The following is a 15,884-nucleotide window of genomic DNA, read 5'->3' as shown; positions in this document are numbered from 1 at the left end:
ATCTCTAGAGACACAGTAGTTCTGCTTGAGAAAAAAATAGTTGGAACTGAGTCTGTGGATATAATTTAATACACTTCAGTGAGAAAACATATGGTGTTTGTAAGAATCTCCTTCTTTGGAAGCTAGTATGGAAATTAATTCTAAATGCAAAAAATTCCAAGTATCATATTTTGCATGCTTAAGTTCAGAAAAATCTATATGTTAAGAGCCTTTTTTCTTGCTAAGTCAGCAAAATTAACTATTCATAGGAATACATTATGGTGCCAGTAAACTGAGCTTTGATTCCTACCATTCAAGTGTAAATATAAAATACAGTATATGAAATATTGTTATGCTAAACTTGAATTGGCTTTTGAAAACTTTAGAAGAGAGTTGGATAAACAACTGGCAGCAAAGCTCTTCCTTACGATTTAGCTGAAACAGGAAAAGTAGTAAGATTATTTTCCAATCCACTGGAAATATTTTATCATACAAAGAAATGAATAAGATCTTCAGAAAACCCTGAAATAATTGTTTGCTCATCTAGACAGAGATTATTTGAAATATATATAAGTCATTGTTGGGATAATGTATAAGTTAATGTCATATATACATCAATGACAGGTTTTGGGGCCAAAATTATAAATTTTGCTATGAGCAAATAAGTTGACGGTAAAACATAAGAACACGTAACAAATAAATATTTCCTCTCCTTTTAAAACTACATAGGGAGCACATACGTAGGAACAGTTAAAGAGAAGGAGAGGATATGTTTATTTGAAGGGTTATAATTGTTTGCATCTATACAAACAATTATAACAATTCAAATGTTTGCATCTATACAAGTAAAGTTAGGGAACTGAATTAATGAATAAAAAGAAAGAGAATGTGGTTTAAAAGGTGGGAGGGGGGAAGAGAGGAGCAAAGAAAATAACTTGCCTCTATTAGGAACTCAGTGCAAGTGCAGTGACATGAGGTAGAGGAGGTGGGTAAGAAATAATAACAATGATAATAACAACCCCTGACAAACTGGAGAAAGAAAGGCAGCCTTCTCTTCTTTCTCCCTTTCCTTTCCTAACCAAGTGTGTTCAGCAGCAACACGAAGGAGCTTGAAGAATGTGGTCTTCCTGCCATTGGGGCACTTGGGGTGGAGGAAAATGGTGGTAGCCATTTTTAAAATGGGCTTCCTACATAAGCTTCTCTTCTGAGATTGTGTCGCCATTTTTAATAAGGGCTTACAATAAACAGTTTTTTTAAACAATGATCACCATAATCTCTGAAGCAAATCTTATGAAGTACAGCGCTGTCCTCCTCTTGTGTTTCTAACTGATTTTTGAGATTAGTTCTTCTTGAAAGTCCTTCACACTGCATAGAAATAAACACTAAACATATAGTGTTTTCCTAAAGTTTCCCAGATTCATTAAAGCAATATTAAAGCATTTGTGTGAATGTGTGAGGGTGAATATGTGTATGACGGGTTCACCTAATTGTAATTGAATCCAAAACTGTTTACATTGCCAAAAGGTATGAAGAGGAGGCAACCTGTGCAGAAATGTTAGGGGGGATTTGTTGGGCACCCCCACTTGTAGATCTTGCACCTTCCAGCAAATACCTATACTGATCTAATGAATAAGATCAAATATGGGGTACAAATACAAATTTCAAAAGATCTTGAACTCAAAAAAGTGGTGCTAAGAAACGGTGCATGTTTGACAAAACTATTTGAACTTTCTTTTTCTCTTTCACGTGAATATTAACAGAAAATTTACTGTGTTTATTCATACTGAATTATGGAATTAAAAACTCCTTCAACTTATAATGGGGTTGATGATGTTTATGTCTGCACAGACCAGTATTGATGTTTTACAAGTGTACTGCACATTTCTCCTTGGCTTCTATTCAGTACACACACACACACTCTCTCTCCCTCTCTCTCTCTCACACACACACAAACTGCAATTGCATTTTAGCAGTGATAGAGCACCACAGAACATTCACAATTCACATTTCAAAATTTCTTCCTAACATGCATTTCTATATTAATACAGTAACTGGGTAAGAGAAATCATGTTTTCACACTACAGTTGTTTGGAGCAGACTGCTGGAATTCACATTTGGACATAAATGATAGCAGAGTCTGTTATGCCAAGGCTAAGCATAAAATTAGGACTTGCATTTATGACAGAACAAGTAAGTAATCTGATGCTTTTCACTACCATGCCTTGGGAATGCTCTTTAAAAATCTCTTAAATGAGGATCTACACATTAGTTATCAATTTTACTAGTTGTTAGATTAATTGGTACTTACTGAACACCTTGACTATTGTAGCCTGTTCAAAGACATTGTCCTCTGTTACAAGCATACATACAAATTTCTTTTCATCACCAATTCTTGCATTATTAATTGATAAAGTGTAATTTTCAGAGAGACTTAATCGGTCTTTGTATTCTGGTACATCATCATATTGTACATTTTTTTTGGTTGCAGATCTGAAGGCAATAAACTCTGAAGGCTTGTTTGCAATTTCCTAGAATTAAAAAAAAAGAAAAGTTTTTTTAAACAAGAAAAATATAAAAACTTTACTATTTTGTCCATCTAGTACTTTCTTCAAAATTATACAAAAATTTTGACCCAATGAAATGATCCAGATATTTTCAAAGCCAATTGCAATATGATTTAGTCAGCAGGAGTATAGCTATACTTAAAACAATGTTGCTAGCTCTTAAAGACCTAGCATGTTGGCTAGAATTCCTCCAGGGCACTTGCTATGTATTTTCAAGTCATTTCTCACTTATGATGACCCTAATGTGAATTTATCATGGAGTTTTCTCAGCATGATTTGTTCAGAGGCAGTTTGCCATTGTCATCCTCTGAGGCTCTAAAGCTGTAACTTGCCCTAGATTATTAAGTGTGCTACCATGGTCAAGTGGTGAACTACACTTGTATAGAAATCACTGCAGGGAGTTCTGTACTTTTTTAGGGCAGCCAACAGTTCCTCGGATGAATGCACACAGCCCTATAGCTCACTTTTGACTTGGCTGATAGAAAGCCAATTGACTAATTTGCAACAGGTATGATCAAATCTGCGGCATCCATTGCACAATTATCTATTTATTTATCTATTTACTACATTTCTATCTTGCTCTCTCTCATGCCGAGGGGGCCCAGAGTGGCGTACAATTTGGCAAAAGTCAATGCCACAATATACACACAAAAGCAATACATAACATAATTAACTAAAATAAATAACTATAAAATCAATAACATACAATTGATTGAACATGTGTATAATTTACTATACATTGAAGTACATGTGTATAATTTACTATACATTGAAGTACACTAAAGTACACTAAAGTAGGCACGGACAAACTTCAGCCCTTCAGGTGTTTTGTACTTCAACTTCAACTACCAGCTGTTGGAATTGTGGGAGTTGAAGTCCAAAACACCTGAAGGGCTAAAGTTTGCCCATGCCTGCACTAAAGGATCATGGTTACCAAGTCACAACTCTTGATGGTGCTCTATAAACATTTCATATGTTTATTATCAACAGTACTGATTTATATTATGTAACCATATCATATTTGAGATTCCATACAATGAAAAGCATGCATAAAACACATATGCCCTATATAACACATTTTATGTGATAAACTGTTTTAAACTTTATCTTATCTAGTAGCAGGGATCCAAAGAACCATGTTAAAGTGGTGAGCTGCACTGGTATAGAAATAACTGCAGAAAGTGTACATTTTAGGGCAGCCAACAGTTCCTCAGGAAAATATACACAATCCCATAGTTCACTTTTGACTTTGTGACTGCTTAGGTCAGTTTGGAACCATTTTGGAAGAAATCTGCTGTGCAAATGATTAGACTGACATCTCTGGAACAGATTTGAGGCAGGGAAAGGGATTACATTAACCATGGAAGGTGACCTCGAACCAGAATCTAAAATTTCTATAGCTAGACAGCTATTAGAAAATGCATTTTCCCCATTTTTGGGTGATATGTGTACCAGAGCTGTAGAGGCATATGAGGAGTAAACAAGAAGAGAAAGTGACAATCACCAGTATAGATAATCAATTACCGCTGTCAGGATGTGTACTGGCCCACTGTTGTCCAGCTATGCTACTGGCATGTTTTTTGGCACCCCCTGCTCTGGGTTCTGAATTTTACAAAGCACTTCAGTGTGGGCAGGTGTCTTCAATGAGCTTCACATTCTGTGGAGTCAATTTTGCCATGAAATGAGTTTTACATTTGGAGATCACGAATGTGCATTCAAGGTAAAGATTTTCCCCTGACTTTGCTTGACATGCTTTAAATTCTTGAATCTGCACTGCAGTGCACTTTAGCAGCTTGTTTTAACTAGAACCTGTCATTTGAAACTAAGGAAAGTTCTACACATACATTAAACCCACTTCGGAGTGGGTTTAAGAAACCTGCTCCAAAGGGGTTTAAATCCACACAGGTAGGGGGAAAAATTGGTTTTTCCCTTTGGCTGTCCACATGCTACCCCGAATACTTCCAGGATAACATGTGACCATTATTTCCCCCCCCCCCCCAAAAAAACCTTACAAATAAAAAGGAAACTCACTAGTGCTATTTTGCTTCTTTTCCTACCTGAGGGAACATACCAATGACACCCAAAAACATAGGGGGGGGGGGGGAAAGCCAGGAGTGATTTAGCCCCTCCTCCCTTTCATTTTGGGTGTCAGAAAGGAGAAGAAGCCAAATGGCTCCTGGTAACTTCTTCTTCTTTTTTCTTTTCTTTTTTTTTAAAAAAGGGGGTTTGTGGGGAGGGGATTGTAGCCCTCACAGTTTTCCAGCCTGGAAAACACTGGACTACTGTCTGAACTGCCCCCTCAAAAGTCCAGAACTTTTGAGGGAGCAGTCCAGACAATCAAAGTCGTGGGTATATCCCGCACCTTCCAAGAAGGTGCAGAATAAACCCACTAACAATTAAACTTACTGTATTCTCAAAGGCTTTCATGGCCAGAATCACTGGGTTGTTGTAGGTTCTTCGGGCTATATGGACATAGGAAAAAATGCTTCTAAAGCATGGCCATACAGCCCGAAAAACCTACAACAACCTAATTAAATTCACCACAAACCAGGATTTCCCTGGTTTGCGGTGAATGAATTTGTGTTTCTCAGGGATGTCATTTGGACAGCCCCCTTTAAATTGTGGGAACTCCTGTGTTAAGGGAACTGTCTGGATGGGCCCTAACTAGCTAACTCCACTGCAGTTTGAAGCTAGCTGGTTGGTGCAGTTGAATCCTTGTGTAAATTAGCTAACCATCTCTTGAACCATAGGTGGAGACACAAAATATTGTGCATAGAAAATATGGATATCAGCAAAGTTCTGCTAGGCCAAACAAAATAAAATAAAATAATTGGCCTAGAAAATAAGTATTATTTATTAATCCAAGGTAAGTGGGGGGTCAGCTCAACATCATGAGTGAAAACAAATGAAATAAGGCAAACCTGTATACCTGTATACAGAACTTTTAGAGATTGAGAAATGCTATCGCATTTCCCTCACTGTTCATTGAATTCAATCAATTGTCTGAAAAATTTTAAATTAACGTTTTATTAAAACATAATTAAGGATATAAGCAATTACAAGCAGCTCCCAAGTTAAAAACAAGATAGGTACTGTAGGTTTGTTCTTAAGTTGCATTTGTATGTAACTCAGGACAGGTACATTTTTAAAGTGCAACAATATGTGTGTGTGTTTTGGATAGCGTAAGGAAGAGTTAACATCCCTTGGTGTTTGTTTTGCTGTCTGGGCCCCTGTTCAGAAGATTCACCACATTTTCTGTCCCTGTGATAATTGGGTTTTGAAAAATTTGGCTTGCTTGGAAACAAGTATTTTGGATAAAGCTTTCGTGGAGACACCTTTTCCCCATGATAACTCCAGGAGTGAATTTCCCTTCCAAGGGGTAGATTTCTTTATGACTATGGCTGACTCTCACTTCCATGGCTTGATGCTATAGAATCCTGGAATTTAGTTTGATGAGGCAACAGCAATCTTTGGCAGAGAAGGCTAAAGATTGTGTAAGACTACAACTCCCATTACTCCACAGCATTGAACCGTTTCAAAGTGGTATCAAACTGCATTAATTCTACAGTATGACAATATAGATGCACCCATTGAGGGGATTCATTCTTATGTGTGCATATTATCTCAGTATAATATTGTATACAACCCTTTACTGTGACTTATTACAGAGTTAACTGTCAACAGTAGTAAGTTTTTGTAAATTGCATTCATGGAAAATGTAACGTTTAGTAAAAGCTTCAGCTACCTATATCAATGTAGTGAAGCTAAAACAAGAGATACCTTCTGGGTGTTTAAAAGCTAACTAATTCATTAAGCCTTTGAGAACTACCTTGACATAAGCTGCCAGGTCCCTGTAATCCTATGAACTGTTGTGTACAGATGAACTGTTGTGTATCATAGACTCAGACACACCCTTGTTTGCTGTATTGCTACGATTCAATTTCACAAGTAACACAGGAGGATTTGAAGATACTCTTGAGACCGAAGATCCTTATTCCTTTCACTATCTTTGCCACACAAGGAACTTTACAGTGGATCCAGACAAAGATAAGGGATTTCATGTGCTAAGGGTGAAGGAGCTGATAATCAGAAATGTGAACCTCTTTCAACAAGAAAGCTTTTACGCAAATTTCTAGATTTCCAAACATAAGGCAGATCTCACTTAATCATAAATTATTGGATCAGTTCATAGAACAGGGATCTTAACAGTTGGCAGTATTGAGAGGCATTATTAAGTTAAAACAGGAATTGGGAGCTGATCATAAATATCAGTTCTTCCTTGCTCATTTTTATTTGTTCTCCTCTCAGCAGACTTTAAGTGCTTTCCTGTAGATACTTGCTATCTTCCTCATCACATATAGGCAATAAGTCTCTGCCCTCAGCTTTTTTCTTCATGCAAATCTGCCAGAATCCCCTTTCATGGGATGCAATAGTTCTGCAGCTAAACCCAGTGAACTCTTGCTCATTGTTCTGTGTCTAAAACCATTGGACTATTGAGACAGGGATGCTGTTTTAAACCATTGCTTTCCATGGGATCAAATTGTTATGCATTAAACCCCACTGGATTCTTGAAACCACTTCTTTCCATAGGAAGGAGTAATCATGCATTTCTATAAACAGGGATAACAGCTCAGCTAAGTACAATATTAAAATCGGTACAAACCAGCAAAGGCAAACTGCCTGTTCTCTGTTCTACTATGCCTCTATTACACTATGTCTGTCATTAATAAAGTAAACAAAAAAGAAATTTGTAAAGGAAAGGAGTTATTATGCACTTCTGTAAAGAGGGATAACAGCTTCCTGCTAAGGACCGCCCATCGAAACACCCCTTTTCACCATGGCAAGCTCTGAAACAGAACAGAGACTGTCACGGACCCCATCACATATTGTTTTGAGCCAAAATAACACATCCTTCTAGATCAAATAACTTCCGGTCATCCATTCTGTCCCCGACCACCAGTCACAGAACTATTGAAGAATCGTGAAATTGGGCAGATCTGTAATCACAGGGAGAAGTTGTGAATTTAGGCAACACATCCTTCTAGATATTTTGCCTAAATTCACAACTTCTCCCTGTGATTACAGATCTGCCCAATTTCACGATTCTTCAATAGTTCTGTGACTGGTGGTCGGGGACAGAATGGATGACCGGAAGTTATTTGATGGCAGCCATGACTCCCATTCCCAGTAACTGCAAGTGTGATGAGGTGGTAAGACTGGCCCCTCAACTAGAGAGGCACACAATAAAAAGGCTGCTGACAACATCACTGCTTTGAGGGATGGAAAATCTAGGATGCTTCATAACAAAGAAAAATAATTGAACCAAAGAAAGAATTAAACCAACTCTAACAATGTGATTTTTCTCAAAATATACAACAACAACAACAAAAGAAGCAACAACAACAATTTACTTATATACCATCCTATCTCCCCTAAGGGACTCAGGCGGTGTACAATAAAATCAGTAAACATTCAATGCCGTACAACAAACATAAGTAAATACACATCCCACCCAAATCCCAAAATTAATACACACAAATCATTTTATTTATTTATTTATTTATTTATAGTTCAAACTTATATGCCGCCACTCCCCTGGGGCTCGGAGCAGCACACAAGAACATTTAAAGGGAATAACCAGCACTTTGTATTTAACCTGGAAGTAGATCGGCAGCCAGTGGAGCTGACACAACATGGGGGTGGTTCTCTCTATGTACGGTGCCCAAGTTAGTAATCTGGCTGGCTATCTCTGAACCAGTTGAAGATTCTGAACTATGTTGAAAGTCCAAACAGGATGCGACTAGGGTGTGGACTACCATGGCGAAATCAGGTGTCTAAAGGTATGGGCGCAGTTGGCGCACAAGTTTTAATTGTGCGAAGGAACTCCTGGCCACCACCGACACCTGAGGCTTCAGAGTCAATGATGAATCCAGGAATACCCCCAAACTGTGAACCTGTGTTTTCAGGGGGAGTGTAACCCCATCCAACACTGGTTGCAACCCTATACCTTGATCTGCCATATGTCTGACCAGGAGCATCTCTGTCTTGTCTGGATTTAATCTTAATTTGTTAGCCCTCATCCAGTTCATTACTTATAACAGGCATCAGTTTACAATAATGGCTTTAAAGAGGATGGAGACAAATTCATGGAGAGTGTTATCAATGGCTCCTCATGGAGAGTGCTATCAATGGCTCCTAGTCATGATGGCTATATATTACCCGTAGTTTTAGAGGCAGGATGTCTTTCAATGCTAGTTGCTAGGATGTGTGAAATAGTGCTATTGTGCTATTTTTTTGAATTTTCTTTTTTCTCAGAAACTTCCTTTATGTATCTGGTTCACTACTGTAGGAATAAAATGCTGTACTAGCTAGGACTTAAGAAATCAACATTACTAAACAGCTGAAATACACATTATTAGTAGTCGGGAGCATTGCTAGAACAGCAAAATGGGAACATTTCACCTCATAAGAATTTTAACTCTCCATAAAATTTCTCTTCAGTCTCCAAATGTTGAACATTGCAGTATCTCAAGTATTGAGAAATATAGTTTGGACATCTGAAGGAAAAGAGCAGGAAAAGTTTGACAGTGATGAAGGGGGTCATCAAACCAAATACCGGAGGTCATAGAAGCTCTCCTCCAGGCTTCTCTCTTTGCCCTAGATCCAAAAACATCTGCTTTTGGACACAAGCTTACATAAGGCACATTCAGCCTGGCTTCAGTTCACACAGAACCAGCACTTATGCTCTATTTACAATATTTACAGCACAGCCATAAAAAGCATCTGATCTCTAGAATCCTCATGGCAAGAGTTTTCTTACAAAGTTCTTCTTGTCCATTCTTGGCACAGAGAAAAAGCCAGCCTCTGGAAACTGAATAACTTATTTATTTATTTATTTATTTATTCATTCATTCTTTTCATTGGTAGATGGCTTTCTCACCCGGGGGGGGGGGGGGTTAGGGAAGACTCAAAGTGGTTTCCAACATATAGATGGCAAAATTCAATGCCTCACAACAATAACAACATACAGGTATAAATTAACAGCCCTTCTACACAGCCATATATCCCAAAATATCTGCTTTGAATTGGGTTATCTGAGTCCACACTCAGATAATTTGGGATTTTCTGCCTTAATATTCTAGGATATAGGGCTGTGTGGAAGGGTTAAGTCATAAAAATGCAAGAACATTTAAACATTTAAACGTGGAGTTAAGAACATATTAATATAAACGTTAAAATCACACACTCCGACAATCCTAGTCCAGGGCCGTTCTAAATATCAATATCTATTGCACAAAATTCTGATCATTCCTTGTATTGCTACTGTACAAAGGCTTGGTCCCATTGCCAGGTTTTCACTTTTTTGAAGGCCAGGAGGGATGGCGCTGATCTAATTTCGCTGGGGCAGGAGTTCCATAGCTGAGGAGCTGCCACTGAGAAGGTCCTGTCTCTCATCCCCACCAGTCGCACCTGTGAGGGAAGTGGGACTGAGAGCAGGGCCTCTCCGGATTATCTTAATCTCCAAGATGGTTCATAAAGGGAGATATGCTCAGACAAGTAAGCTGGGCCAAAACAGTTTAGGGCTTTATAAGTTAAAACCAGTACTTTAATTTGTGTTTGGTAGCAGACTGGCAGCCACTGGAGATAGCATAACAGGGGATTGTGTGCTCTCTGTACCACACTCCAGTGAGCAATCTGACTGCCATCCATTGAACCAATTGGAGCTTCTGAACAGTCTTCAAAGGCAACCCCACATAGAGCACGTTGCAGTAATCTCTACAGGATGTAACCAGAGCATGGACTACCGTGGCCAAATCTGACTTCACAAGGTAGGGGCGCAGCTGGTGCACAAATTTTAATTGTGCAAAAAGCTTTCCTGATAATCAGCAAAATCTGGAGTTTCAGGCTAGCAATTAATCCAGGTTCACTCCCAAGCTGTGAACCTGTTTCTTCAGGAGTAGTGTAACCACGTCCTATACCGGCTGTAACCCTATACCCTGCTTGGCCTTACAACTGACCAGAAGTGCCTCTGTCTTGTCTGGATGCAATATCAATTTGTTCGCCCTCATCCAGACCGTCACAGCTGCAAAGCACTGGTTCAGGACGTGAACAGCCTCCTTAGCAGTAGGTGGAAAGGAGTAGTAGAGTTGGACAACATCTGCGTACAGATGACACCCAGCTCCAAAACTTGCATTCCTTAAACAATCTTGTCTGTGCTTTTCCCCTCTATGGCTTTAACTCTTAACCTCCTGAAATCACTTTTACATGCCTAAACTGATGGCTGTTTTTACTCAATCAGAAGTGAGGTCTTGAGTCACTGACTGACTAAGAAAGGAAGTAAACAAATAAACAAATAATAAACAAACAAACATCAAACACATCTTACACTAACAAAGTTATACATGTAAGGAGATACACAGCAAATACAGGAGTTCTAGGTGTGAATAATTTCCAACACCTCTCTCTCTTCTATGTTACCAAATTGGGGCTAATACAGAAATTTCATTTGTTGCCAGTATTTTTTATTTGGGGTAATGCCCTCATGCTGCTCACAGCTACACTTTTGGCAATTGGTACTTTAAATAGAAATTCCTTTTTGCACAACAGATGATTGCTCTATCCAACTCAACACACAATGTCTGGGCTCCACTGTGGATCACTTTCAGCACAGAGCTAGTACGGAGCCCATTACATGATGGAGGGCTACTTCCTGGCTCTGTTTTGAAAGCGTCCTACAACATAGCCCTGAGAACACAGTAGGCTTCCCGTATTCTCATAAACATAATGTAGAATGGGGAACGTGCAGGGGGAAGCTGGGTGGCGATGCTTCCCCCATAGGATAGGGAAGGGGCAATGTGGGGTGCGAGATGACCGGTTTCCACACTGCCCACCAGATTTGCCCTGCTGCTCAATGAATGTCCCCACTGCTGCTCAAAGAATGTCTCCAGCTTCAGGACCTCAATGGAATGAGGTCCTATGTCTCAGTACTCATGCTTTAAATCCATTTAATTCTAAATTCCATGGATTCCTTGAGGCAGTTTGTTTCTTGCGAAATGGATAAGCTGGCACCCTTTTCCAATGCCAAGAGCAAAAGCTAGACTTATTGACAATTGCTTCAAACAGCAATAATTGCTATTTGTTGCCACATCACACACCCTTTCATATAAAAAGTTAATTCAGGTGACTAATTACAGGTTGTGTTCTATACACAGCTCTATCCTATATAGAAAAAACAAACAAACAGAGCATTTTGGCTAGAACACTGAACAACGGTTTGGTGCAAGTTCTATTCATTGACTTCTGTTTACCAACCCCATGCTTTCAGCTATCTGGCAATACCAAACTGACCCCTTCTACCCCAACACTGAGCTAATTTTGATATTTTTGTTCTTTAGACTTTGGGACTTGTTCATATTAACATAAGGATCTCAAAGCTGAAAGAAATCACATAGAAAAGTATCTTATTCTGTGGTGTCCCACAACACTTTTTCACAATATCAGGTAGAGCAGATTATTCTGTAGAGATCTCAATATATATGAAGGAAGGGAACAACTGCAGCAATTTAGGAAACATTTTGCTCTAAGCTGGACCTCCATTATTTATTTATTTATTTATTTATTTCAAACATTTGTACCCCATCCTTCTCAACCCCCGAGGGGGGGGGGGGACTCAGGGCAGCTAACAATTGGCAGCAATTTGATGCCAACAGATACATCATAACAATGTAAACACATTCCATGCATTTTCAGATGTAAAATGAAACACGCTAATTGATTCTATGAATCTACTTAGGACTGCTACAAGGACTATAAAATACAACAAGATATGAAACATATAACTACAAGGCAACATTTTGCCTGTATTGAAATTCATTTTATAAGTGCACAGCCCCTTTCAACATTAGATCATTGACAGATCATTATGACTCTTTGATAATGATGCATACTTTGGGGGGGGGGGGGGGGGAATTGAGTAAATATCTTTTTTTTTATAAAATCAATGAACTCACATATTTCATGAGCTTGTTGAATGCAGCTTCAGTTATACATGAAGAGCTTTGAATATTATAGATTTGTGCTGGAAGATCTAGAGATCTGTTCCCTCTAGGTCTCCAGTGCAAGTCTATGGTCAGTGTCTACTGGAAGCTGTATCACAGGTTTACCATAGAAATATGCTGGTGGCTAAGAAAAACACTTCTCTGGGCATCTGTAGGTCCTCCAGTACCACTCTATGGTATGATCTGGCTGGAAGCCCAAGATATCTGGTAAGGAAAATAGGGTTCTAGATTATACATGAAAATTATATTACATAAAGGGTTTTAAAACAGGTACCTCACATAATACACAAGTCTACTGTATTTGTCATCATGTATTCAAGGAATACATTAAAACTACATACAACCGAAGAATATTTTTACTATATCTGAAATGCGTTCATGCATTCTAACACTTCATAGATTTAAAAATTAATCATACTTACATATTTCCATTTTCCAAACATAAGGTCATTAGGAACTTCTAAATGGCAAGGCAAAATGATTGTATCTCCATATATTGTGTTTACTTTGTACAGTCCAAGACCTATTGAGAAGAAAGAAAAAGAATATTGAATGAATTGTATTTGACATTTTTAGTCACTGCTAACAATTCATCCTGAGTTACTTTCAAATTCCAGTCAAAGAGTACATATACTCGTATTTTAACATCATTTATTAGTGGGCTATACAACTCTTACAAAAGATCTGCATCTATATTATAAATGAATGAAATTAAAACTGGGTAGGCCCTTACACAATGAGTTTTAGAACATTTGAATATCATGCCATCTAGGTTTCATGCAGTTTATTCTATGTATGTTTAATCCAACTTTTTATCTTTAACCTTCTGATAAGAAAATCTGATGAACAGCAGCAGTAAATCTACCGAATGTCAATATTCACAACTTTATTCAACTTAAGTTAAATTAAAATGTGGTGGTTCCATTAAATCTACATAGAACAAATAAAAATCATTTTTTTCATTCAACCTGGTTATCATTCAAGCAATTCACAAGTCTTTTTAAAAAGAGTATTTCATTTTATTGAAAGGCCACCTTTACTTTTTCAACCAGTCAAATCCAGAGAACTAAATATTTTACATAAATTGTTGACTATGTGCAGATACTATTCTAATTTAATTATTGTAAGAACAAATACAGTTAACCTTCTAATGAAATATGTGAGTTAAACAACATAGTGAAATTATCCCCAAACATATTTTTATTTATTGCAAGGTAGATTTATACAAGACGTTTAAAATATTGCAGATGTGTTGACAATTATTTACAGGTTTTTAAACAAGAACACTTTTTTATAGTTATAATGATGAAGGAATCTCACAAACTTATAAGGTAATTCTTAAATACACATAAGAATGCAGAGTAATGGAATGTTTTTTTCTGATAATTACCAACCCTCTGTTTTCCTCTAGAAAGTCTGATGTGACCAAGGGATTGTATACACCACTGTTTCTTAAACTGTGGTTTCCAATCCCAGATGGGGTACCCTTATCTCAATGTTAGGGTCATAAAAAAATTGGCAACAGTAAAAGATTTCTAAATGCCACCTAGACATTTACACAAATCTGTTAGCAACGAAGTGCAGTGTTTACAGTGGACTCTGCAGAAATTGCTTTATTTAAGCTTTATGGAAAGGAAAATCAGTCTGTTTAGCAAACTATGTAAATGCTGATTTGTTATCAGTGTTTGATTTGTACACCTATCTTATATACCTGGATTTCATAGAAATTTCTTGGGTGGAAAGGGGTCAAGAAAAATTTCCTTTGTCAGAAATGGGTCACAAGTGGAAAAAGTTTAAGAAGAACTCTACACCACCAAAATAATTCAGATTATTAAGCTCCAATGCAGTCTTGGATTTACCCTATTTATACCATACCTATCTGTAATATACCACACTGAAATTGTACTTTCTTTGTTTTTAGTTCTCCTTCTTTTTTAAAATAATTTTCATTGCTTTCCATTCTGCTAATGTTGCCTCTCTGGCCAAACAGTTCAGGCAAACTGCCTTTCAATGGAAAACCATTGGGGAAGTTGCTCAGAAGGATGTGCAACTTGGCAAAAATGTGCCATTTTTAGTCCCGTTTATGGCTTCCCCCCAATTCTGTTTACCAGAAAATTCCTGAAATCAGGAGGGGGTGCCGTTTTTGGTCCAGTAAGATTTGGTTCATTGGTGCCAATTGGGAAACTTTAGAGGCTCATTTCTCCATCATTTTTAGGACTATCAGGATGTTTCACCAATCCACTGATTACTGGAACTTTTTTAAAGTGTTTACTAATACACACACACACACACACACACATACATACGACAAGAGGTGGTTCTGGGAGTTGAAGTCCCAACCAGCATGCCACAAGAGGACACAAAATGGACAAAGACAACCAGGCCTCTGATTGGCTGAGAAAGAAATATGATAAACAGAGATAGAAAAACCTCAACTCCCATTATGTCCTGGGAGTGAGCTCAGAGGCTCCTTCAATGAATGTGTTGTGCAAAGTGCTGCTGGGAAAGTGAGTTTCTGGAGGAGAGGCTTAGAGAAGCCATTTCTGGTCTATTTGCCTCAAGCAGGCGCTCTACCAGGAGACAAGACTTTGGGAAGAAACAGAGGCTACCGAGGGAGAAAGAAGAGGAGGACCTGCTGCTTCCAGGTGCCTGCTTTTGCCTGATTTGCAAGGCTGCTCACATACCATGGCCTCCACCTCAGATAAAGTGCTGTTCAGTCTCATTGCCCCCATTAGCCAAAAGATCCGGCTGACATGATTTGTTTCTGGCTGAACCTTTGGCAGCCTCTGCTTGGTCTGTTTTTGGTGATTTGGCTGCCGGATCGCCAAATTTCTCCAAATCCAGAATTGCAAACAGAATCATGAACACCCCTAGTTCCCATTCACATGATCAACAGTTAACAGATATATCTGATCATTGATTTCATTGCTGGGAACATTGTCCTGGCCAAGTTACTCTACAGCAGAGTTTTGCTGGGAAGTTGCTTGGATAGAAAGGAGGTGAATCCTAAGAGAAAGGAAGATTCAGTGAGCTCCCTCCCTGCTTTCAAGTACAAAATTTTTTAAAGGATCTTTAATGCTATAAAATTTATTATTTATTTATTTAAAAGTTTTCTATACCGATCTTCTCACCTCCAGGAGGGACTTAGATCCGGTTCACAACATGTGTTCATATACAAAATACAAACCACACAATGCATTATCATTACACGTTAAAAACATATTACAATACAACATCGTCATCATCACAACTACACAGCCAAGTCGTCAAAACATACACTCAA

At 38.2% G+C, this 15,884-nt stretch overlaps 1 protein-coding gene across 1 annotated transcript in view; it reads right to left on the bottom strand.

Annotated features, from left to right (window-relative positions):
* Nucleotides 1-15,884, bottom strand: part of ALCAM (activated leukocyte cell adhesion molecule) — a 185,830-nt gene that overhangs the window by 55,411 nt on the left and 114,535 nt on the right. Inside the window, exons 2-3 of the mRNA XM_060770681.2 lie at nucleotides 13,024-13,124; nucleotides 2,288-2,507 (exon numbers count right to left, since the gene is read on the bottom strand). Coding sequence (XP_060626664.2) covers nucleotides 2,288-2,507; nucleotides 13,024-13,124 — 321 coding nt within the window. The remainder of the gene's footprint in view (nucleotides 1-2,287; nucleotides 2,508-13,023; nucleotides 13,125-15,884) is intronic.

The sequence above is a fragment of the Anolis sagrei genome, chromosome 3 (assembly GCF_037176765.1).
Source record: "Anolis sagrei isolate rAnoSag1 chromosome 3, rAnoSag1.mat, whole genome shotgun sequence".
In the NCBI taxonomy this organism is placed as follows: Eukaryota; Metazoa; Chordata; class Lepidosauria; order Squamata; family Dactyloidae; genus Anolis; species Anolis sagrei.
The sequence above is the reverse complement of the archived record's forward strand: the minus strand, read 5'-3'. Positions and strand labels throughout refer to the sequence as shown.